Here is a 26259-nt window from a genome sequence, read left to right on the forward strand (position 1 = left end):
ACCTCTGTCTTAAATCAGTTTTACACTGACCTCTTCGTGTGCAGGGCGAAGACAACCTGTGGTTTATATCCAAGGTTCTGGATGTTTCCATCCGCTAGACAGCTCTCTTTCACTGCCCACGCTCTGATCCTACACTCTGACACTGTGCTCAAAGTCAAAGAAACTTTTGTTTGGTGTTTGTTCTAATTGAAGTCGTCTCCTCTGCGTTCTCTTCCTGCCTGAAAGTCATATTCAAAACACATGAGGGAAATGAAACTATACTGACACTCAATACAGGAATGCTTCCCATTATTGAGAAGTCATTAGACCAGGATTTGACAACTCCAGTGTCATTTTGTGGCTCATTCTAGGGCCACCACAATGAGAGACTATGTGGAGAAGAGTTTATCTATGATGTAATTGCCAGTACAGCTAGATTGGTGGCCACTTAGCAGAAATCAGCTCAATGAGGTTGATAATGTGAAATCTGATATAAGCCGAGAGCAAGTGACTCTGCACAACACAAAGCTTAAAATGAACCAACTGAAGTCTGTGACTGAAAGTTTACACTTCCATAAATTAATATTTTTGTAATGCCGGACCATCCAGGCAAATTATATATGGACTGTACCTTAAATTATAAAAGGTGCTTGATGGAAATCACCAATTTTAGAAATGTTGTTAAATAGCAATTGTTTCCTGATTAAAGTTTGTGTAAAAAAAATCAATCTCATTAAGCTTCATGGTGCAAAATCAAATGGCTGAGATCTCAGAATCTCGCACATATGCTGCAAGTCCTCTGAAAAATCCAGTTTGAAAAATTCATGGCACTGAAACATCTGTCAAATATGTTTCTCTGTGTTTTATCAGTCACAGCGAAATCAAACAAATGCTAGCGCATTTTGAGAAAAGTATTCAGCTTTAGGGATCTACCAAGTTGTTGATGCTATCATTAATACATCATCTGTTATTATTGTTTAATAGTAAGATTATACAAATCACTCTAATTTGAAACTATCCATAATAATAGAACAGTTTAAAGTGCATCAAATTGTACTCCAAACCAAAATAGGCATGATTTTTTTCATCCATCCATTCGTCCCTGAGAAATTAATGCATATGTGGGAAAATGATATCACTCAATGATAAAGACAGTGAGAAACCATTTCTGGATCTGCCCTTTTATCCAAATCGGCACCAAAAGCTAATGGGGTCTATTCTGGGCTAAAACCCATCCTCCATCTGAGTATAGTGGAAATCTGTTTAGTTGTTGTGCTGAAAAACAAACAAACAAACAAACAAACAAACCCATCAAACAAATGGAAAGGTGTGAAAACTTAACCTCCGGAGGTGATAATGATGGGAGTAGAATGCATTTTGCTTGAGATGTTTAATAAAAGGAAACAAGCAATTTTGTTAACATGTAAATAAAGTTTATTTTCTGTAGGTAGCAAAAGCTGTAAAAATTATTTTATCATAAAAAAATATTTTCCCAAAAGGGAAATTTAACATAATGCACACATTCAACACAACAACACATTTCTAACAATAAATCAGCAAACAATAAATCCCCAAACTCTGCCAAGACGGAAAAATAGATTCACCAGAGGACATCAAACAGAACATGAATCAGTTATTTTAACTTCCAGGAAAAACTATACGGCCGTGATTCCACTTGAGGTCAATCTGCAGCATATCACACATCTGGTACATACAGTCAGCTTTTCAGTTACTTAGATTGGCTGGAGGAAACGGTGACACCAATAAATTATAAACCTTTTTGAGAATAATTAAATTTTTAAAAATGAACACAGCAGGAAAAAAAGTGTCTCTTCAAATGAACACAGGTTGTCGTAGGCACTCAACTGTAGTATGAACTGCATATGCACCCACATTTTTACACATTGCACACAACTGAAGTAAGAGTCTGACGTCAAGGTATTTTAGAAAAGACTAACAATGGATCATTATTTTGTTTCTTGTGCAGCACTAACCAAAAAGAAGATGAGGCTCAGCCCTCCACAAATGTTGCTCTCTTCTGAAATGGTTTTATTCACAAGTATACAAATATTATTTGACTAAAAAGGAAACCTGGGACTAATGGATATGGAAATAGTGCAAATTGAGCTTAATATTAAGGCAATGGCTATTAAAGCCCTGAAAGCAAAAGAAAAGTCTCTATGACACTAAATCACATGCTGCCTCCTGGTCATGTTTAGACGTTTCTCTTCTCTCAACAAGATTTTCAGTCTCTACCTCAGTATGCTCCATGTTTCCAGTCTCAATTTGCCCATCCATCACTTCAGACTCTGTGTGTACTTGAGGTGCCATCTCTTGCATTTCTTCATCCACCTCCTCATGTACTGAATCCGTTGCTTTCTCTGTTGCATTTGAGTCATCCATCATATTGTCTCCCTCCACGTCTTCATGTTTTGGTTCGTCACCGGTCTCCTTTTTGTCATCCATCGTACCATCTCCCTCTTCCTTCTCCTCATCGTCAGCGTTCATAATAACGTCATTCTCTTCAGTTCCACTGCTTTCTTCTTCTTCATCATCCTCCTCCTCCATCACAGGACCCTCTCCATCATCACAGCTGTCCATCTCCTGCTCTTCTTGGCTGCTCGTTAATGTGTCCACAGGCAAAGGCTGCCAATAATCGTACAGTTTACCCTGCGGGAGGAGAAGTGTAAATCTGAATTATAAAATCTTTTGATTTTAATTGGAGGACTCTTGAGCTGAGCCTATTTAAACTGAATACTACTTTTATCTTCAGGGAGGGAAAAAAGTGGTGTAAATATTCAAATAACAGTGTGTGACTACTGTACATGGAGAGGCCGGGTCCTCTGAAGGAGCATCTGCCACTTGGTGTAGATCCTGGCCACCAGGTCCTTTACCTGGAGGCAGAGGAGGAAGGTGGACGTTAAATGACAGGCTTGCAGAACTGTATTTTTAATTCAAGCCAGCAATGACTTATGAAGGCCATTGCTAATGACAGTGATTAGGAAGATATTTACATCAGTAAATAAAAGTCTGGCATATCCTGCAGTTAAATGCTGCGCAAAAACATCTGACTGAAACAATTCGCCAGTTAATCGATCAACAGAAAATATACATCTGTGACAGGTCCTATAACGATGAATTGCTTAAGTCATTATTTAAGGAAACAGCAAAACTTCCAGCTCGTCAAGCATGACAGTAAATTCAATGTTTTGGGTGTTTATCAAACGAAACAAATCATCTTCAATCTTCACCTTGGGCTCTTGTAAATGTGATTGTCATTCATCCCTATTTTCAGACATTTCATAGACTAAGTGATTAATTAATTAAGAAAATTATCAGCAAATAAATCTATAATGGAAAAAAATATTCAGTTGCTGCCTTAATTCAATTCATTACTAAGGCATGTTTTCAAGCAATGCTTTTTTGCATTATTGATGTGCTACACTTGTTGGATAGACAGACATGGGAATTTAACTTGAATACAACATGTGAAAGCACTAAATGTCTATGAAGTCTAACTTCATCTGGATATACTGTATGCTCCCAAATTCAATTTGGCTAAATGGTAAATAGCAGTTCTTGTGAAAACTGTTAACCCTAAATTTGACAATAATGTAACATTTAATGTAAAAGTATGCAAACAAATGTGTTTACCTGACATAAAAAGGTGTCTGTAACATTAAGACCCTCCCTATCAACACAGGACATTCCCCCTAATATTCTGACTATATAGATATTCTACACCTTTACAGAGGTGCTATGACTTCATGAATTTGATCACACGTCTTCACCACAAGTGCAGTGTGGTCTCCCTGCATGGTGCTGATTCTGCTGAATGACTCAAACAGCTTTTAGTCGAGACTTATTATTTTGGGATTTGGAGGCCCCTGAAAGCTTTGCTAAGATCTTATTCACTGACTTTTCCTCAACATTCAACATAATCCCGCAGCTGTAGATACTTGCTGAGAACCTTCTTTTTAATTCCAGTCTAAATTTAAATCTCATTTGATCAACAGGACCCAGTGTGTCAGGGTTGAAAGCAATAGTATACCTCCACAGACTTTGCACAGGGTTTTACTCTGTCTCCTACTATTCTGATCGTGTGCACAGGAGCAACCACCACAGACATATCTTAACATTTTTTGCTGATAATGAGTGAAAAAGGACAAGTTGTTGATGATTGTTGGCTTTAGTGACATTAGTTTTATCTCATGATAACTGTACCAAAAAACAAAGGCATGATGAGAACTTAAAATACCACAGTCCAGGATTATTTACATGACCATCCAGGATACAGACAGTGATAATAAGTACATAGGCATAGTCAACCACAAGCTGTACTTCGAGTTAAACAGAAATGCTCTCTGTATAATGGTCCCAAAATGTTTATTCAGGTGTTCAGTGCTCCTATGATGTTTTATCAGGGTTTCATTGGATCTGTTTGTATTGTGGCCTGGTTTGGTCACCTTTATTTGCTAAATTAAGAGAGGCTGGCAAAATTGGCTTCAGATTGTTGGGGGCGGCTGTAACTCAGGAGGTAGAACGGGTCGTCTAGTAATCGGAATGTCACTGATTTGAATCCCGGCTTTTCCTAGCTGCATGTCGAAGCGTCCTTGAGCAAGATACTGAACCCCAAATTGCTCCTGATGAGCAGTTGGCACCTTGCATGGCAGCCTCCGCCATCAGTGTATGAATATGTGTGTGAATGGGTGAATCTGACAAGTGTTGTAAAGCACTTTGAGCGGTCAGTAGACTGGAAAAGCACTATAGAAATGCAAGTCCATTTACCATTGTTACAGTCACTGATGCAGCCTGCACCACCTTTTAAATATGAAGTTGAAAGTGTTTGTACTGCGTCTTAATGTACATCAAAATACACAGGAATTCAGCATATCTTTTTGCAAGCATACTCACCTTGCTCCGGTACAAACATTTCTCGCTCTCTCTGATGTCACACTTAACATGTGTTTCCAGCTCAGAGCACAGAGACAGCAGTTGCTCCTAAGAACCAGAAGGAAAAGGCAAGGCAAAATTAACACACGTCAAACAGGCAAAACGGTAAAAAAACAAAACAAAAAAAACAACTTGATAAATGTTCTTATTAATAACCAGCCGCTGAACACTTGAGGCCAAAATAAAATGGAAAATGACTGGGAGTCATACCTTTTGATGAGCAGGGAAGAACTGAAAATTGGAAGCTTCATTTGCCAAAGTCAGAAGGCTATAGCAGAAGTAGTAGGCCTGAGACACATGATAGACATGCTGTTATATTTCTGTGAATAAGATTCTTTCACTTACACAGAATAAGAAACAAGACATGAAAACAAGACAACTCTAAAATGATTTTTAGGTTCAACGTTAACTATATGCTCACCTGTTGGTCTAGGGTGGCCATGTCTTCTTCATCTTTGTGACTCCTGCCAGAGGAGCTCAGCATGCCTCGGAGAAGGGATGAGGGTTGCATACGGAGCAGATACGGTCTCAGTTCAGAGAGCTGACCAAGGTACAGGACAATGAGGGGGAGAACTTTAGATTACTGAAGGTGTTCATTACTTTGTGGGTCATTTAGATAATCTAAAGGAAATAAAGGATCTAAAAGAAACTGTTTAGGTTACACACTGAAACACATTACCTTAATCTCTGGTTCTGTAGGTCTGTATGTACAATTTCCATCTAACAGTTTCGAGATCATGGACAGGCTTAGATGTCGACGCAGTTGCCTATAGAAACAAAAGTGCATCAATCAACAAAGACAGTCATTGTGGTGGGAATAATAGAGACAAGCAGATCAGAGACAGGAAAACAGATTACAGGACTTACTTTCCCCGTGTGTTGTAAGGCAGCAGTTGAACCAGCAGGCACATGTTGTGGTGGTCGTCTGTCAGATCAGTAAGGGCCAGACAGATTCTAGGCAGCTGGAGACATTTTGGAAAAAAAATATAAATCTCAAGTAAAATGAAACAAAATAACCCTACGAAATATCTATTCCAAGGTTCTGAATGAATATTATCGAAGGTTTCACACATTCTAAATATTTTTGGCCGATGTTAAGTATAATTGATCATGTCCACAGCATGATCAATTATACTACTATAGTGTTAATACAATGTGGAAGGACGCTTGAGTTAACGGGGCGCATAGTACTATAGCTATATTGGTTGGCCTATATATTAGCCAATATTGGCCTATCATAGGTATATCGGTATTGTCATTATATGTTGTCCAATATGAATAAAATATGAAAAAGATGCTTGGTATAATTTATAATCATTACATTTCCAAAAAGCAAGAAATAATGACTAAAACAGCTTAATATCCATCTGCTGCAGATAGATATTGAGCTATTAGCTGTCGACTCGTTGCTTGTCAAACTGTTTGGCTTGGACGTGTCTTATATAATAAATCAGATCAACTGTCTCATAGTGCTGTCCTAGCCAGATATTTTATCACAAAATCTTTTTTGCTAACTAAAACCTTTTGGCATTTCATGTTTTTCCAAAACTTTTCCAGGGCTGGAAAACAATTTTCAAACTCCATGACTGTTCAAGGTTGTTCGAGACCATGTGAAGCCTGGGTGAAATACAACAGCAAAAACGCATACTTGTGCTCTAAAAGTAATGTGTGATGCAACTGTTAAAAATGACATAACCAGAAGCACGTATGAACTGACCGTGTTATCCCAGTCCCTGATGTTTCTGACAAGTTTGGACTGTAGAGGGTACAGCTCCACACTAGACTGAAGGATGAGCCGTGTGTCCAGGCCCACCCTTCCCACCACAGTTAGCAGCAACAACAGCTCATCGTCACTGTACGCCCGTGGACAGAGGTCCATACAGTAAGACAGGTACTGTAGATGAGAACATAACAACCAAGTAGTGAGTGATCTACATGTTGAAGTTGTGCTTTCTCTGCCAAACTCTTTCTGACAGACAGTGTTCCTATCAGACATGTTTCCTGTCAATTCTCACCTTCAAGATGTTGTTGCAGTTGTGTTCAGGGAACGTGCTCTGCTTGCTGCTACTGGAGGGACTCTCACTTTTGATGTAGATGTCCGCTCTGCACAAACACACAGGAAGTCAACCGCATGAAATTAACATAAACTAAACAATAGTCTGCGGACATCTTCAGCTTTATGGAAATTAACGAGTAATCCAATAAATACGAAAGTTACTTACTGTAGTGACAAAAGTTTAACAAGAAAATTTATCTTTGCATTTAACCTCACATAATATTGTAACCTTGCACTACCTTGCACTGTTTCCTTCACATATTGACTTTTGACCTCACGTTTTATTACTCGCTTAAGCACCTGTGAACTATGACCTGACCTAGGCAAGTGGAAATAAGAAGAACACTTACAGCAAATCTCCCTCTGTGAATGGAGGCTGCAGATTCTCAAAAGGGAAGAGAGTAACAAATGCAACTCCCATATTCATCAGGACCAGCGCCACATCGGCCAAACTGGGCACCCACACTTTAAACTGCTTGCTTCCATTTTTCACTGAGGAAGAAAAAAACATGTCAACATGTCTTAACAATAGTAAGGAAACACTCAAAGCTCTTGGGTGGGGTGGAGACACTGACCTATCTGATAAGCAGCAGTGCAGGCGATGTCACAGAGGGCCTGTTGTATCTGAGAGGACACCATCCTCTCATTATGGACTGACATCATCTGGCAAGAACAACAAAGAATTAGTGCTGAAGCTCAGAAAGTTGGACAAAAAACACTGCGGACATGCTGTGTGTGGGGCATACCTTGAATAGAAAACGGGTAACCTCAGCTGGACAGGGCGAACGAGAGTCATAAGCTTCCTGAAACAATCCAATATTTACATGGAACCTCAGCAGAGAAGGGCTGGACCTGATGGAAGGCAGAGAAACATAAATAAGAGAGAATGATCAGAGGAATTAATTATTTAGCTGAACTAACAGCAAAAGCTTTGCTAATGGTCAATATATGCTGAATTGTTCAATACATGCCACTTTATAAAGTGTTGAAGGGAACGAACGATATACTGATGATATACTTTTCCAGTGGTGAGGCTAAAAATGTAGGTTGTCTTGAGGGTGGCCTCAAGTGGAGGATCGTGCATGCAACTAACTATTTTATTATTGATCAACCCGCAAACATTGTTCACTACTAATTGATTAATATTTTTGTCTTCGACATCTTCAAATTGCTTGTTTTGTACAAGCAACAGTCCAAAACCCGGAGCCTCTTCATTTACTATAAAAAATGACAAAAAAACAACAACAACAAACCACCAATGTTTGACTGACTGAAGCGATTAATCGATTATCTAAATAGTTGACAACTAATTGATTAATCAACTAATTTTTGCAGCTATACTTGAAATGGACCAAAATGATCTCAAATTGCCCCAGGGACAGAGATAGCAATTTCAATTTTACTGTCTGCAGTTACAAAGATAGCATACGTTACCCTGAACTTTCATGTGTACTGTATATACACATACGCAAACACAACTCACCAAAGAAGCATTTTCTGTGTTGTCCCCTGTGGATTCACCATGCATTGTCTGAGCTTCAGTGTATCATGGTTGAAGATTCGGCCAAATTTCTCCAGGTTGAACACCACTTCTCCTGGAGGCACTTCCCTGATTGCACTGGACATCAATGAATAGCGTTGCAGGAATTCCCTATGAAACAAATTACAACAAAACATACAAATTAAAGTTAACTACTGTGCAGAGACTGATCCAGTGACAAGGTACAATGTGCTTCTGCATGCCTTACTGGTGCTCAGTGGAGATGCCCTCCTCCCGGTTCTCCTCAGCCTCCTCGTATTCAGCTATTCTCAACAGGTCCTCTTTACATGCAGTCAGAAGTTGTGTCTCAATCTCTTTGGCTCTGACGGAAGAAAGAATGTGGATAAAGTTAACTCCTCACCTGTGCCGCTACAGGAGCTGGAATTAAAAGTGAGTGAAGTTTCCTGAAGAATATACCTTTTATTGGTGTTTATTTCCTTCAGCATCTGATCAAGGTTGTTCTTGTAGGTACCTGTCTTTGTGGTGGATGGCAACGGCTGCTGTGGGAATCACAAAACCCAATACTTAAGATCCAAACAAAGTTGCATTTTACTGGTAATTTAGCTCAGCAAGTCTGATTATCATACATTCATAACCTTGTGTTCAAAAAGGACAAGCCATATGGAGCTTACAGTCTTTGACTTGCAGCTGTGATGTCCAGGTGTACTGGGCTCTGAGAAGGCTCCCTTCTCTGGTGTGTCTGGAGGCTTGGTAGCACGCTCCATCATCTCCTGCAAGGACAGCAAATGCTCCTCCTCACTGCTGTGGGAGCTCTGGGTTAGATCCATATCTAACGCAAAGCTCAGGCCTAGGTCCAGTTCCACATCTATAGGATCCTCTTCAATCACCTCTCTATGACTTGTCTCCCTTTCTAGCAGTGGAGTACAATGAGACGTAGAAGTCTGTTGAGAGGTAGCACTGTCAGTCTCTAAAGCGCATGGTGGCAGGCTGTTGGGGAGGAGTGACGTGTGTTTCGCATTAAATTCGACACTCTCATCCTTATACGGCTTGCCCGAAGAAGAAGCGATGGGACTGTTTTTGAGTTCACTGTCTCTCGGGGAAAAGGATCTTAAGTTTTCAAGTTTTACACGCTCCAACGCTACAGTTGGCAAGGAGACCTCTGGCTGACCTGCTAGTGACAAGGACGAGACTTTGGTATTCACTTCATGAGGAGAACCGGTTGCTGTGACGTTTTGTGATTTGTGACATGAGGATCCAGTGACTGTGGTAGTGGAGCTGGACACAGTACTGGATGAACAGCTTTTCTGTGAAGTGGAGGATTTGATCGCCCCCCCATCCATCTTGGGCTTTGCAGTCTTATGGGCAGGGCTGACCACATACTTCATGGGATCAGGGGTGAAAAGGTCACTAATATCATCAGGGCTCGGGACGGGTCTTCGTAGGCGGGAAGTTTTGTTCCGTTCTGCTGTGCGACAACTCGGAGAAAGTGAATTTGGTTTTGAGGCTGGTTTGGGAGTAGTACTGTATGACTTTCTGCTCTCCTCCACTTGATTACCTCTGTTTGGGGTCTTGACAGGTAAGGCTGAGGTACTACGTTGAGTATGTCCAGAGTCGTGGCTGCCTAATTGAAAATAAGGTGAGCTACCAGTGTCCTTCTGGGGAACCTCAGAGGATAAAGAGCTTGATTTCTCCCTTTTATCATTTTCCTCACTTCTTTTCTTCAAACTGTCATCACCCCGCTTTGAAGGTGATCTTACCTCTAACAACTTCACAGTATGATTTTGAGAGGAATTTATAAAGGCTTGCTTTGCCCCCATTGATGGTCGTCTCTTTATACAAGGGTTGGGTGACAGTGATGCGCAAGATGACTGGGTGGGTTTAATTGTGGATGATAGTTCCAAGTAGGCTGATTGTCCACATGCTGGTTCTGTGGTTTTGTGTGACAGTTCTGAGACTGAAGAATGCCTCGATGATGGCTGAGACACCAGTGAAGTGCTGAGTGAGTTGTCAACAGTGGGTTTTGGTGTCTGTGCTTTGTCAGAGCTTGCACCCTCAAGACAGAGTTTCTTGGCACTGTCGTCACAGTCCTCCAATTCCCTGCGCCTCTTCTGGGATAAGTGATTCAAGTCTACTCCTGGAGACAGAAAAATATATCGTCTTTTACAAGTATTTAGCATTTATTTATGTCTTCCAATGTTAGCGTTCAGTAGGGAAAAAAAGTACAAAAAAAAGGAGTAATGACAGGAGGACAGACATTTTTTTTAGAAGGCAATGTGTACTGATCTTCCATTTTTCTGATAACTACCAAAACAAAACAAATGCTTTTACAAATCTGTGTAGACATTTAGTAATGCAATCATTAACTTAGACAACATTACCTGGAATTAACTTTTCACTTGAAGGTGTTTGTTGATGGTGTTGGTCCTGAAGAAAAAAAGGAGAAAAAGTGACTTCCTTTAATGAATTCTCAACAGCAAGAACAACATCACTATGCACCCACATTATCAAACGCGGAGCAACACCTGGCTCATGTGTTTTCATGTTTCACACTGGCATGTTTCCAAGATGCCAGCTCAGATAATGGAAAACAACAAAATATGTTGCCGTAGTTATGCAGACGACACACAAATGTACATAACCATATCACCAGGGGACTATAATCCCATTCAAACGCTGAGTAGATGCATTGAACAAATCAATTAGATGTGAGAGAGTTTTCTTCAGTTAAATAAAGATGAGACTGAAATAATAATTTTAATAATAATATTAATAATAATTTCCTGCTCAGCTTCAATCTGTGATGTTGAAAACTACAAACCGAGCCAGAAATCTTGGTGTAATCATGAGCCCTTTTCACACAGAGTCGCCACATTATCGTCTCGGTCGGGAGGGCTAACCGTCGCGACAAACACTTGGTGAGTTAACTTTTTTTGCCAGGGACAGATGCTGTTTTTCGGGCAGAAATGTGACGAAGAGTCGGTCAGACACTTATCCACGTATAACTGCAGTATTTTTTTCCTCACATAAGTTGCCAAAGACACTACCAGTTACTACGTTACTGTTGTTTGGTCCTGTAACGTTGCTTTGTGGGACATTTCTCTTTATTTTGTTGAGTGAAGGACCTGTTTAGTTATCAGACTGTCAGATCGACACACCCCCGCTCCGCGCCGCCGGCTTATCCATTCACAGAGGTTCGGTTCGCCAATTCTACGCCTCTGATACTACCTCCTGGGGCGCATCAGAGGCGCAGCGAAATTTCACCCCTCGCCGCATCTGAGACTTTCACACAGGATGCGGAGAATTGCCGCAGGATCCCCACATGCAAACGGCAGTGTGAATGAGGCTATGGACTCAGTGTGCAGCCACACTAAGACAATTACAAAGTCAGCCTACTATCACCTTAAGAATATATCCAGCATAAAAGGACTTATGTCTCAAAGAATAGATTTCAAAATCCTGCTGTTGGTTCATAAAGCACTGAATGGTTTCGGGCCAAAATACATTTCTGATCCGCTGCTACGTTATGAACCATCCAGACCTCTGAGGTTGTCAGGTACAGGTCTGCTTTCAGTCACTAGAGCAGCGTTCAGTTATTATGCTGAGGACACTGCAGGTCCTGTCCAACTCTCACCCCTTTTAAATCAAGGCTGCAGACCTTTTTGTTTGCCACTGCCTTTCACTGAAGCAATATTAAGGCTTTGAACTACACCTTGATTTTTAATTCTTTAGTCTTGTCTCTCTTTTCTTTCTTTTTTTAGCTCATTTACCTCTTTTTAAACTTGTTTTAATGTTTTGTTGCTTGATGTCTTCCTACTTGTTTTTAATGTATTCTAAATGTAATTTTTAAAGTCTTTTAATGTCATTTTGTGCCCCTGTAAAGCACTTTCAGTTGCTTTGTGTCTGCATTGTGCCATACAAATAGACTTGCCTTGCCTTGCCATAAAAAAGGTTCTTCTTTGCGGCAGTATTGCGCAATCTCTGTGTTAAAAGGGCTAAAGACTTTTAAACTGTCAAATTAATTTAATCAACATGACAAAAAATTATTTGTTTGAGGAACTGCTACCACAGATTGTGTGTTGGCTGAAGTAGGGTGGGATGGATAGAACCCTCACAACTAAAAAATAATCTAACATTACACTGATACCAGAGTGAATTATGATCAAAATCCATTACTGATACCCTTAGCTTGAAGTTGATTTCTTTACCTGGCAAGGGGCTACAGGGCTGTGCATGATGGGTACACTGGAAGCATTAGTCCTGTGAGAAGGCTGGGTACTGGGCCACTGGCTGTTGCCAGGACTCCAGTGCTCGCAGTCTGAGTGGGGCAGCGGGTAAACGTCTTGAGCTGCTCCACTGTTGAGTAACGGGGTCACAGGGGGCCTGTGGAGCTGGACAGTAGGTACGGAACTCCTCACATCACTGGACTGGGCCTGCCGGGGAAAGTGTTAACAGCAGTTCAGCATTGCATGACTGCTATAGAACAGGCCAACAACAAGATACTTTTCTAATCTAGATTTCAGTAATAATTATTAATAAAGGAAAAAACAATACCTTGTTTGATTCTTGTCTTTGTCCTGTTATATTTGTACTTCCTGAGTAAGACAAGGAGACCTTAGATTCAGTCACTTGATCTCTCCTGATGTGGCAGGATGGGGACTGATTGCTTAAATCCTTCATGAATTGATGGTTTGCATGATGAAAGATACCAGGAGGTGAGGGCTGAGGCCTGTAAGCTGTAGTTCCATGGTTAACTGGGCTTATTGGAACAATCCGAGAGCGTAAAGACCCTGGGGGTTGGGCAGAGTGATGCGGAGGTCCCAGTCTGTCCCTTGGCGTGAGATTGGGCCTATTCGCAGCAGAGCCAATGTTAGATGGGCTGTACGGTCCCAAATGATGTTGATGAGGGTACCGTGGTGGACCCAGTCTGTCCTTGTGCCACAACTCGGGGCTTTGAAGTGGCAACATTCTCCTGGGTGGTGGGTGAGGAAGCTGGTTAGGGACCTGAGAGGGCTTCATTGGAGTCTCCTGGAAAGAAGAGCGCTGCTGGAGTGCCTGGTCCTTCACTGAAACACAGAAGATACATTATAGCCTCGAGTCTTCTAACATATCTGGTGCCACTGAAGACTCCCAAGTGTGAACGGGGTTGACACAATGAGATTCTTCTTGTTACATTATGTCTATACAAACAGTTCTTTGTGCTGTCACTACTAAGAAATGCTCAAACAAAATTTTATCTGTTTTGGATTTGCTCCAGGAGGAAGGCACAAGATCCTGTCTTAATTACAGCTGTATGTTGCTGCATCCAGTCTTTGCCATGTTTAGACTTGATTTTAGACAAATAGATTAGCTTTGACCAGTTTTTGTTTTTATTTTTTTTTTCATTTGAGAAATCAATTGTTTAGAAGTTATTGTTCTTATTTATTTTGCAATACAAGCAGCCCTGCCCCCCTTTCGGCAGCTGCAAGTATAGCTAATGTCACATATGTTTAAAGCTGCTCTGAAAGTTGATAAAAGAATCATCTTAAGTTGTTGCAAGTTGTCCATATATGGACTAAAACAACAGAATTTCACCAACTACCAAACGTTGGAACTCAGTTCGGCTGTGTAAGGTGGCAGAAAAACTGACATGTTTTAACTTGATCCAATCCTCATTTGTGACGGAGTAACTGCCATCCAAGCTCTGCTGGAGGCTGGACGGTTAGTACCAACAAAAACTGAAATTAGGGCTTCTAGGTTCAAGATGATTTGTCATTATACAACAAAGGGTTGCATATTCCTCCATGCTACACAAACACATAAGATATATACAGTTATTTGAATACATACATATAAACACGTAGTTCATGTTTTTGAATTTGAGTCAGGGTGAATGTAAACAGTAACAACAAAATGGTGATGATAACATGGCATCAAGCTTGAGCATCAGGTTGGACACTATTGCAAATGTCACTTACATGATTATAATAATGACCATAACAAGATATCACATATTATATTCATAACTCTCTTCTTGACATCAGAACAATACCTACTACAGATTTCAACAAAGAGCTATATATTGCATTGGTTTTCTTCATGGATAGTCACATAAAAAGTCATATTTGTAGTATATTAACATGTAAAAATACAATTCTAATATTCTGTCAACAAAAAGTGAACATAACGTTTGTGGAAGTAGGAGTTGTTGTATTAGACTGTTAAGTTTTTTTTGTTTTAAGCACCCAATAAAAACAATTGGCTTTGTTGATCAACGGATTGCTTATGCACAAGTGCACAATCAAACAAAGTGCAACAGTAAGCGCATGAATCATGGTGTAGGTTTGCTAATTACAATTATTTGGCGAGACATCAACACTCAAACATGCAGGATCTGACACAGTGACCCACCTTTACTTTTCGGCGAAAAGTAGTCTGAAAATGTTCTGCAAAGAAAGCCAGAGAGGAGAAACTGATCATGTTTGGATCATCAAAGTTTGGTCACCACGACGACAAAAGTGCAACTCGGCAGTTTTCGAATAAGACGATAACGAACAGAAGAGTCGCAGAACCGACCAACTTATCACGAGTTGACCTGTACTTGCATCAGTGCCGAAACAAGGAAGACACCTGCCTGTCTGTTTCTGCTTGGCTACCAATCAAATCATGCTACGTGAAGTCACAACACGGGTCCAGCAGCGCAGTGTGGTTATTTTACTTTGACATGATGTTATTGTTTAGCAGCGCTACATCCACACAATCTCAATCACAATCAAACGTAGTGTTAACAAAGTAACGTTAACGGCAATAAATATAAGCACTGCTTGTACTAGCAGCAAAAACAGCTACGCAACGCTAGCCATAGTTAAACACATGCAAGCAAGGAAACTGATATTAAGGTCGTGTTTACATCTTTTTAACAACATGGCAGTATTATGTTCCCCTTATGAAGCCAGGCGGTATTTATTTTCAGAGTATATATATCCAGCATACACAGCCATTCCTCGCAATGACTGGCTAACGTTACTGTAAAAATGCTAGCTAACTATAACTGAATATTAGCATGCCGCTGATTCAGGAAGTGCTCTGTTTAGCTAGCAGGCTACCGTGCTAACAAATTAGCAATGGAGCCCAAACAAAGTTCAGAGGTTTTCGTACCGACTGTCTCCTTGGTTTTCTGTTGCTCTTCTCATTTTGGAGACTGTGTGGGCTGTCTGTCACCACAGACATTGACAATAACGGACTCAAAGCACTTAAGCTGTGCTAAAATCATCACATCAATATGATCTGCTCCCGCCTGCTTCCCGAGCCGACTGTGTTGTGTCGAATTGCATCATGGAACTTGGAGTCCTACAATCAGGTTAAAGGGATATTCCACCGAAATTCACTAAAGTACAGCTCCCCTCACAATATGTTTTTGGCTTTTTAAATATATATATTTGTCATGACTTTTCTATTGTCACCTTTGGGTATGACTTTATGTCAGTGGTTGTTAGTTATTTCCACTGACCTGAATGCCATATAATGTGCTATCTGTTTTAGCTTGTTCGGAAAAGTTCTAAATGTTTTTTGTTTTTTTTTCCAGGAATAAATAAGCTCAATGTATTGTAAATGTAGTAAGCATTTCTTTAAAATATGATTATTTCACAACTGCAATATTATTTTAATTGTGCTATTGGTATAAGTGGGCCTGACCACCAGTACTTGCATTTTTTAAACTAAAACTAACCGATCTGCCGAGTTAAACTTGCCTAAATTTGGTCAGCAAGGCAAGTTAATAGTTTGACAACACTATGTCTGACAACTATGCTGTAAACTAAAATAAAAATAAAACAACAAGCATAGACAAAAGCATAAGATTTGTGCATCGTTGTACATTTATTACATCAGAGCTTTCAGAGTACGTTAGACTAACACAGAGGGAATCACATTTTAAAAAGAAAAATGAGAATACTGTAAGACATAATGGGATATTGCTAACAGACTGTCCTGCTGCTTCTTCAGGCTGTGAGAGCAGCTGTAGGCATTTGCTGCAGGAACAGGAGCTAGAGGCACATAAATACAATGACAAGAAGAGGCAAAGACAGACCAAAGGCAGTCATACAGAATAACAAAGATAACGGCTAAATTTAGACCTTGTATCTTCACTAATCATGCTTCACATTGGTACGGTGAAACTTGGGGACTGTAATCCAAATAATGTTCATACAGTTCCAAACTGGTAGCAATGCAGTGTTTGGCACCGTTTAAATTGGGCTAACCTTGGTGAATCACAAAAGAGAAAAATACAAATTGTCAGACACAACACAGACAGCAACAACATACAAGAACACAGCACAAATACCCTTCATATACAGAGAAAGTAAGAGAAAAGGACTGTTTAGCTGTCCCTAACTGCTCTCAAGAGATTGCAAAATTTACATCCCTTCATCAGTGGAATGCATTCGTTAAATGCTTTGAAAAGTGAGATAGAAAATAAGTAGTTTGTCCTTTTTACTGGTCCCTTTTATGTTAAGAAAGTCTCATACAAAATCTAAAAATGGCAATTAGTGTCAACAAAATAAAATAAATTATGTCAGCCAATAAATAATAATGTTTTCCTGGGCAGGAAATGATGAAGTAAGTATAATCGGACACACGTAATGTGGGCATGATACCCTCACTGCCATCAATGCATTTGGGTAATGGGTTACAGTGTAAGCACAGGCATATAGAGATCACAACAAGAGCACCTTAGATTTGTGTGTATCATCAAAACAAACACTGTATCCTGACTTTTTATAACTGACTCTGGCAGAGTGACCAATTCAGGGTTTCACTGTTTATTATGTAATTGGCCTCATTACCATCTACCCTGACATTTAACATCCCAGCCTAGGACACAAAAGTTAAGGACTTCTGTCTCTCTCAAAAACAAAAGAAAAATAAGATATATATTATCTGTTTGAAGTGGCAATATTTGAATTATTACAAGGGCTGTTACTTAAATATTCAAGTACACAGATAAGAAACGTCCTTTATACTACTTTCCTTTACCAGCAATACATATTTTAGCAATAATTATAAACAATCTCTTGAGAGCTGTGGCTCCCCTGGTCCAAATGTATCCTACTTGTTCATCCACTACTATCCCCGTACTGTGAAAGTAGAGTGAGGTTGTCTTTGACAACAATCTACTGTGTACTCATCATGTATTACAATCCAAAATAAATTAGGATTTAGGAAAAACGCTATTCTGAGGTCAGCTTTTAGGGACAACCTACACGGTCATACACAGAGACGACTTTTCAGTCACTTTACTTCTTGGCTTTTCCCTGAGCAGCCACGGCCTCCATGGCTTTGCGTACGGTCTCCTCGTCTCCCAGGAACTGCATCGGCTTCAAGGGCTTCAGGTTCTTGTCCAGCTCGTACAGGATGGGGATGCCTGTTGGCAGGTTCAGTTCCATGATGGCTTCGTCTGACATTCCTACAGGTGGCAGCACACACAGACAGAACAGTTATGTACAGATGTTAAGGAATCTGCAGGTGGTTGTTTTTCATTCTAGACATGTTAACAGTGAACCAGATTCTTGTTCTTGACACCATAGGATCTTTGTGTCAGAGTTTAAGTTAACATTGTGAAAAAGTGAAAAGAATATTTAAAAGTGTAAATTAGTAAACCTGTACAATATAAAACTATCATAATGTCACGATATTAAAGTTCCACAAATACATTTTGAAATCGAACATATAACTATCCTTTCATAGATCATTTATTGAAGCATTTAGGTGCTCACTGGGGTTTACAAAAATTCTCAGTCAACATTTTGAAATTATAGACAGTCTCTACCTAAAAACACTTGAAAATACAAGTGAAAGACTTTTAAGATGAGCTATGAAAACTGAAAAAAAAAAAAATTTGCAGAGGCGGTTGACTGGCACTGTCATTGGTGAGAAATATTGCCTACAAGAATGAATCAAAGATGTGTATGTCATCATGTAAACCCTACAGCACCACCCACCCTCCAGGTGCTTGACGATCCCCCTCAGACTGTTTCCGTGAGCGGCGATGAGCACCCTCTTTCCCTTTTTGATCTGAGGGGCGATCTCCTCATTCCAGTATGGCAGCGCCCGTGCGATTGTGTCCTTAAGGCTCTCACAAGAAGGAAGCTGGTCTTCGGTCAGGTCTGAATAGCGGCGGTCCTGCAGGGGAGACAATCGTAACATGAGAATACATACTGGACCAGAAAAGAGACAACAAAGACAATACTGGATCTCTTTGTCTTTAGTCTTCTTCCATAGAAACTTATTGTACACTTATTTGGGAATAAGGAGCGAGCAGTATGGTAAGGAAGCATTCCTTTAATCTTTTTTGTTTCAGCCAAAATTATAATAAATTAATATTGCTTACTGCAGCTTTAATTTTTGTCTACGCAGAGTTCTAATCAGTGTGTTCCCACCTTGACTGAACTTTGAACTTGAACCTAGCAGACATCATTCTTGCCAGTCATACATTAACTCACCTTGGACATACTATTAGGTAAGAACATTGGGGCACATGGTCCCGAAGAGTAAGGGGCAATATCCCTAGTGTGCGGTGTGAATGTCACATTATATTTGCACTGTTGTACGTGTAAAACATTTGTGTATTCAAGCTGACTGTGCAGTGAACAAAAAGACTGATACACATGACCTTAAATTTGCTTTTTAACCCCAAACACTCCATTCATTTCTGCTGATTTCATTCATTTATGGTGACATAGCTGATTATAGGCCCAGACTGCAAAGATCAGTACTAGTCAGGCCTCTTCTTTGTTATGCCTGTTGGCAAATACTTAGTCAATATGTACCAAAGCATTTATTTCCTCACAGGCCAACAAAGCTCACTGCTGTGTCTGTGCTGCAGATATGATATCTTACCTTGCTGATGATAGCGTAGTAGTCATGGTCGGGGCCCATGGGGGGAGGAGGGATGTCAAACGAGCGCCTCCAGATCTTCACCTGAGCCTCTCCGTGCTTGGCAGCCGTCTCGGCCTTGTTAAGCCCCGTCAGGCCTCCGTAGTGGCGCTCATTGAGCCGCCAGGTCCGATGCACTGGTACCCACATCTGGTCAATGCTGTCCAGGACATGCCACAGTGTCCTGGTGGCCCGCTTCAGCACGGAGGTGTAGCAAATGTCAAACTCAAAGCCGGCATCTGGAAGAGGAAGAGACACAGGAGTTTAATGCATTTTGACTGCAACTGAAAGAAAGAAAAGGAAGTTACACTTGGATACTGTGACTGTTTCTTTCTACCTCTTGTGTTTAATTAGTGACTTTTCACACAATGCCTTCTGGAAATATTAAGACTAGTTAGATAAATCAATTAAAACATTGATTTAAAGGTGTTTTTATTAGATCAAGAAAAAATGGCTGCAATGAGGAGAGAGAAATTCATATGACTAATTATGACACAGCCGGGTTTTTTTGCCAAACATCAGCTGACTCCTCTCTCTTGTTGCATATGACAAAGAAAAAAGATCACATTTGAGAGGCTGACACCCGAACATGTTTTACACTTTTGCTTACAACATCACTAAATCAAGCAACCAATTATCAAACATGTTCTGATTAATTTAATTACATTTTCATTGCAGTCTGGTTTACTGAGGTTATCTCAGTGTACATGTTTCTTAGTGGATCAGTATATCTCCACTGTGATGTCTCCCTGTTCTCCTGCTGTAAAAACAAAGAAAAAGCCAGATGCATAAAGTCCATTTAACAAAACTGACCCCTAGGTGCAAGCTGTTTTGCTTTACATTGGATTATTTCCTCTCTTAGTTTGCAGGCTGTTGTGGGGTCAGATCACTAAGAGGGCTTGTGTATATTTTCATGTGAAATCCTACATAAACCCTCTGTGGTCCTGTAATAGCACGGCCTGTACCCGTATAGCCCCACACAGGCGTCACATCTGCACGTCTGCACATCCTCCACACAGGCTGCCCCTCACACGCGCAGGGGGCGGTGTGCGCTCTGATGCAGAGGCTGTTATGCAATAGCAGCCGTGCACCAGCCCGCAGTATTTCATAGATATAGAGTGGACGATGAGAGCGAAATGAATGAGCTCCTCTCTCCTCACCTTTCAGGGCCTGTCCACCTCTCTTCGCCTCCTTTTCTCCGGTTTCGCTCAGATCCGCATCGAACCAGCCGCAGAACCGATTCTCCTGGTTCCAGTTGCTCTCTCCGTGGCGAATCAACACCAGTTTGTGTGCAGCCATGGTTGGTTATAATATGCCTGAGTTAAATTAATGAAAATTAGTTCAATTAACTATTTTTTATCACGGATGTAGAGGGTGTTAAACTGAAAACTGCCCACTCCAGAGAAGAAGACAGGTCCACTCTGTTGCTGACAGACCGGAGAAGACTTTTATCCCGTGGATTGGTTACTGCCCTACTTCCTGGTTTTCACAGCCAATGAGATGTCGTCAATGTTCGTATATTTTATTTCTCGACCAATGACAGCGGTGGGCGTCAGCAGGGGGTCGGGCTGTTCCCTGACCTTCATACTGTACATTGTACTTTATTGACTTTTCATTGTTTTTCTATCTGTTCTCTTTATTAGACTACACACCATCTATCTATCTATCTATCTATCTATCTATCTATCTATCTATCTATCTATCTATAATAGAATGCAAGACATGAATATCAAAGCGTATGAATGTTTCACTTCTTTGCAAACCCATGTTGTCAAAGGAAAAATAAAGCAGTTGACAGAGGGACTTTTACACTTTTTCTTTATTCCATAATGACCCCTCGAGGTGGACACAGTTATACATTTAAGAAGACTAAATAATCAGAAATAAAGTATGCCAACAAGGTCATTTAAGCTAGGAACCTGTACTGGGTTTCCCATACTAAGCCTGGGTCTGACTGCTCGGTAGTTCTTCCTTTAGAATAAGCTCTACATGAGTTACACCAAAGTTACACCAACCACATTTAAACCAAGTCTTAAAGGGACAGTTCACCCCCAACTCAAAATGACATGAAAAGCTGGAGGTGGAAAAGAAATAGCAGTTGCTCCAACAACAGCTCAAATAGACAGCTGAAGCAAGTGGCGTCAAACACTGTCTTTGTGACTGTTTGGCTTCCTGTTAGAGATGAGAGCAAACCAGAAATCAGTGTAGATAATTATTTGTATCTCATTATATCTAAATCATCACTGAATCCAATGAATCCTCCCCTTTATGGGTTTTCTCTTTTTCTCCCTATCCAACTGTTGCCTTTCTTCCTTTTCATCTGTAGGGGGTGAACTTGATCACATAACCTGTGTAGTTACTCGATCCCAGTGAACATTGACTTTATTAGCTTAATGAAATGTTATCACCAAAGTGCTGGAAAAGATTTGTATTAAATGTATTCCATTATTTGGCATGAAATGATGTGAAATTGGCAGAACTTAATGTTCATCTTTTAAGTCAAAATAGATGAAAAAAAGTCCAAAAGTTCAGTGGATGTAGTCATACCAGCTACTAGACTGTTAACAGATCCACCGCCAGGAAAAGTATCCTCTGATGAAGACAGAGTGAAACTGTAAAAAGCATCTGGAAGAAGCTTGTAAGTGGACCTAGAGTGGCAATTGTTTTGTTAAACTGAGATGAATAAGCTAATTAGCAGTGTAAAATGGTGAAAATACAGAACAGATCAGCTGTGTCGATGCCTCTTAGAATGAATTATGAAAATGTGTCAGTTGGCCCTCATGTGAACTCCAGTTATTCGGATGTTGCAAGTCGACATTAAATCAGTTGAATGTTGTTCTTGTCACCATGGCAGAGATTCTTTATCTAAAATCTATTGACACATTACCAAATCGTGTGCAAGCTATTGCACAGTAGCAGTTGTTTCTACCTTCTATATCACCATTGTGCAGAGTATGAATCACTGCATGGATTTTTATATCCTACTTCCCTATATAATAAACTTGAAAAAGGCAATTCTGATAGCGGATTTCTGCCATTTAGCTGCTGTCAAAAAGATGCAGTGTAAACTTTGGTTTTTGAACAGCTGATGTGTGACAGAAAATACTGCACTGCTGACTTTCTCTATACAACTTATGATTAAGCTGGCAGAGGAGTATGTATTTAACTTACATGTACAGTAACATCCATGTCTTTTATTCAGTCTATTGATGAAGAATACATCTATCATGGCGTTAGAGCTACATGTCTGCTGTCTCGGGATGTGTTTGAGAAAAACAAAAGTCCATGACAGAATTAGAAACAGTCATATTCATGTTTGTGAAGCCCTTTTACGCCTCCTAGTGGTTACATTAAATCATTGTTTACAATACTGAGCAGTAAGGAGGAAATTCTTTAAATAAAGGTATTGTCTAATCATAAAATCCTGCAAGGTCCCATCAGAAACTATGTTGTTTGTGACTTCATACCTTGAGATATTGTGTTTTTCTCCCACAATTTTCCTCCTTTGTTATTTTGGTGATGCTGTAATATATCAAATAATGCAAATATCAGTGTTTTCCAATACCATGGTCTTTGACACATTTTACGACCATGATAAATGAATAGGATATGCTTTTAATCTGAAGAGAAAAACTGCCCTTTCGATGTGCTGTTTTTCCTCACAACAGCAGTGTGATGTAACAGAGAGAATTTGGACGTCTTTGTGTGAAACTGTGGGAAAAATGATGCTGGGAAACGCTTCTGAGCCATGTGAGCTTATTATCAGGACCCAATGGAAGGAATGTTTGTTTTACTTCCCAGTGTGTGTCCTTTTGCTCTAAAGCAGTGTTCATCAAGTTTTTTTCCCCTTTTTCAGAGTGTATAACTTTGGATTTTCGTCATGGGAAAAGTAATCATCACTTCCAAATCCCTCTTAAACATGTTTTAGTGAGGAAAAAGTGACAGGTGATGACTGAAGGAGGTGCTGCTAACGTAGGTTTCTAGTACATGCGCAAGTCTCGGTAAATGTCAGACAGGAAATTAGCAAATTCACCCCCTCCCTTCCTCTCTAAGGTTGTCAGACTCATTCACTCTCTTAACACACTCCCTACATCTTGGCCAAAGACTGGTGAAGGAAGCAGTGGTATTTTCAAGGCTCTATAAATAGCATCATTTCCCACCACTGGCTGCCATTGCCCTCACGCAACACATGAACACTGTTCCCATTCAGAAGTATTGTGTGGGCAAAAGCTGCTGCAACAGATGTGAAATAAGTAACCCCAGTCACCATGTTAGGAAACTATAAACTGGGGAGTGACAGAGGCAAACTACAAGCCTGGAACAGTGTGCCGATTCATGCCTGACACAGACAGGAAATGTCAATCTCAGGCTCCTGCTTGGATCTACACCTTCCCCCCTCACTTCTCGCTTTATTCCTGCTCATTCACTTGTTCTGTCAGCCTCCATCCGTTTCCCCAGCTCCTTCTTCCCTCTCCTCTGCAGTGGAATGTGCATCTCAGCAGTATCTGATGAAAGTGTGGTTAACAGGGCGCTGCTGTTTGCGTGTGTCGGCGTTTTCATGTTTCATGTGCGTACATGTAGACAGGAGACAAGGATTGTCAGCAGGAAAACTGGGAATTACCCACCCAGAAGTTGGAAGATGGGGCTTCCAGCTGCTGAGTAGGTTATAACCAACCAAGTATCCACACCTGGTTCAAAACTCTGTGTAACACCACACTCTGGTCTGTGAGAAATCTTAAAAAAAACATCAGGTCAGTAGTTTTAAAGTCGCAGTATTGTTTACTAATACTGACATTAACACATGGTATGTTCATTAAAACGTTTTTAGTCGCTGTGATTGTTCCTCCTGAGATTCCTTCCTAAAGTTATTCCAGTGTAAGAGATTGGTGACATAATCCATGTTCCTTGTTCTCGAAAAACTTTTATTCCTAATTTCAGATGAAGCAAATATGAGGCTTCAGCAGTTGGTTGAGCCAACTGGGTATATTTTTAAATCTAAAGTCGTTTTATTGGGAAACTCCCCTGTGTATTGACTGTTTCCTTGCTGAGCTTCAATTGAGCAATGATAATAGAAAGAGGAAGTTTTGTACATAACAGCCTTTAATTTTGGAAACTCCCACATCACTTCACCATCTCTAGACTTTTTAAACCTCATATAAGGACTGTGAATTTTGTCCCTTGTCATCTGGAATCACTTTTAGTCCAGGAGATATGCAACAATTTTGAGGTGAATCGAGAATGGGGTACACAACTTTGTACAGTTTGGGCCCCCTGAACACTTTAATACAATTTTATTTAGGAAATTTTGACTGAGAGCAATGTTCTCTTTGCAGGAATGCCCTGATCACATTCACACAGTTATCCATTAACAGCTGGAAGCTGGTCAGTGTAACAACAGTCTGATCTGTGCCCCCAATATGACCTAACCAACTTGCGTGTGGTAGGTGTGTGGTTGAGATTAAAATGAGGTGGGTAAAACTGGAGACCATCTTTCAATGGGGCCACACCTGCTGTGATGTGAATAGTGCAATGGAACAGATGACATTAGAGAAGTGGGTTTGGTGAAACCAGTGAACGATACCATGTTTATTGCTGTACATTCCTTGTTCTGGTGTGATCCTGTCACAAGACCTGAATTCCCCCTAGACAAGCATGTGATCAGGAATGTTGACTAGTTCAGCTTTCGCAACAAAATTACTGTCACAGAGCAACCCAATCTGCTAGCTGTAGGCTTTCATGTAACAAATCTAAATGGTAAGTTAAACAGGAGAGGCTCACACATGGCTCAGCTTGAGTACCTGTAAAGGTGAACCAGTATGTCTCTTTGTGAACACATTCTGTCAGAGTCACAGCACCATAACTGTGCAAGATGTAGTAATGAAACTTTACAGGTGTGTAGTTGAGATCAAAATGAAGGCCAAGTTTGAAGATGGGTGTTGTCTGACCCATGATTACTGAGAACTCTAATAATGTATTATTAACTACTGAGTATTCATGTGTCAACATGTTAATGGGCATCATGGCTGGTGTGTTCCCATCTCAAGCTGGTCTCTAGTTTCCTTCTCACAGTGTAACAGAATTCACCATTACCTCTTCACCTGAATAATTTATCATGTCGTATATGTTATCATTGTAATCCTTGACTATCAAAACATCGGGGTAGACGTCACCTTTTCTGTGTAATCGTATTTGGTTCAGGAGATAGGATGCAAAATACATAATTCAGTAAGTAAAATGGCCGTGATGGCCGCCACGTGGCATTTTGTGATGGCTCCATGTTCAGGGCCCCAAACTGTACAAGTATACCAAGTTTCATGCTTTTATGAAAAAGTGAATGATTTTTTCACATATCATCTGGACTGTTTGGGAACAGATCTGTCGTCTTCACTGCCAGTGTGGACTGAGGAACATATACAGTGACCAAAAACCCTTCCAACGTACATGATAATGTTGGGTTTTTTCCAAGGTCCAGTTTGTAGGATTTAGGAGGATCTATGGGCCGAAATGGAACATAACATTCATTATTATGTTTTTTGTTTTGGTTACCCTAGAATGACCGTTTTTGATCTCCAGAGGGGGTGGACCCTTTTTCCATGGAGTGTACAGTAACCCAACCCTGACTCAAGAGAGGGCCTTTCATGTTTTTAATGGTGACCGCTGAAAACATGAAAAGCCGCATTTGAAGATACCACTAATTCCAAAACACTGGCAACCCAATCACCAGAAAAAATGTTAGTTCGGCATGTTTCTGCAAAACCACAGTTTAAAAATTTAAAAATGAATGTTTTATTCACGTTGCAACTTTATGTTTGTTTAGCTTGAATTTTCTTTTTCTCTCTCGTCACAATGCTGTGCTTAT

General features: G+C 40.3%; 2 protein-coding genes across 3 annotated transcripts; both read right to left on the reverse strand.

Moving 5' to 3' along the window:
- Positions 1 to 1390: 1390 nt before the first annotated feature.
- On the reverse strand, positions 1391 to 15746 carry slf2 (SMC5-SMC6 complex localization factor 2). Of its 2 annotated transcripts, none has more exons than XM_073482137.1 (21): positions 15624 to 15746; positions 14877 to 14911; positions 13041 to 13552; positions 12695 to 12919; positions 10868 to 10913; positions 9161 to 10623; positions 8946 to 9025; positions 8737 to 8850; positions 8472 to 8639; positions 7735 to 7840; positions 7564 to 7651; positions 7339 to 7480; positions 6948 to 7035; positions 6650 to 6826; positions 5800 to 5894; positions 5612 to 5699; positions 5354 to 5473; positions 5143 to 5220; positions 4894 to 4980; positions 2805 to 2873; positions 1391 to 2649 (listed from the first exon to the last, which is right to left on the reverse strand). In XM_073482137.1, exons 1-21 carry the CDS (start codon positions 15656 to 15658, stop codon positions 2158 to 2160), a joined length of 4308 nt encoding a protein of 1435 aa, XP_073338238.1. In that variant the 5' UTR covers positions 15659 to 15746; the 3' UTR covers positions 1391 to 2157. The 2 variants fall into 2 exon arrangements, with proteins under 2 accessions (XP_073338238.1, XP_073338236.1); XM_073482135.1 differs by having other exon boundaries at positions 8946 to 9028.
- Positions 15747 to 16319: 573 nt separating this feature from the next.
- Positions 16320 to 20843, reverse strand: LOC141009234 (phosphoglycerate mutase 1). The gene is made up of 4 exons (XM_073481724.1): positions 20561 to 20843; positions 19365 to 19639; positions 18467 to 18647; positions 16320 to 17931 (listed from the first exon to the last, which is right to left on the reverse strand). Exons 1-4 carry the CDS (start codon positions 20697 to 20699, stop codon positions 17762 to 17764), a joined length of 765 nt encoding a protein of 254 aa, XP_073337825.1. The 5' UTR covers positions 20700 to 20843; the 3' UTR covers positions 16320 to 17761.
- Positions 20844 to 26259: the final 5416 nt, after the last annotated feature.

The sequence above is a fragment of the Pagrus major genome, chromosome 15 (genome assembly GCF_040436345.1).
Source record: "Pagrus major chromosome 15, Pma_NU_1.0".
In the NCBI taxonomy this organism is placed as follows: domain Eukaryota; kingdom Metazoa; phylum Chordata; class Actinopteri; order Spariformes; family Sparidae; genus Pagrus; species Pagrus major.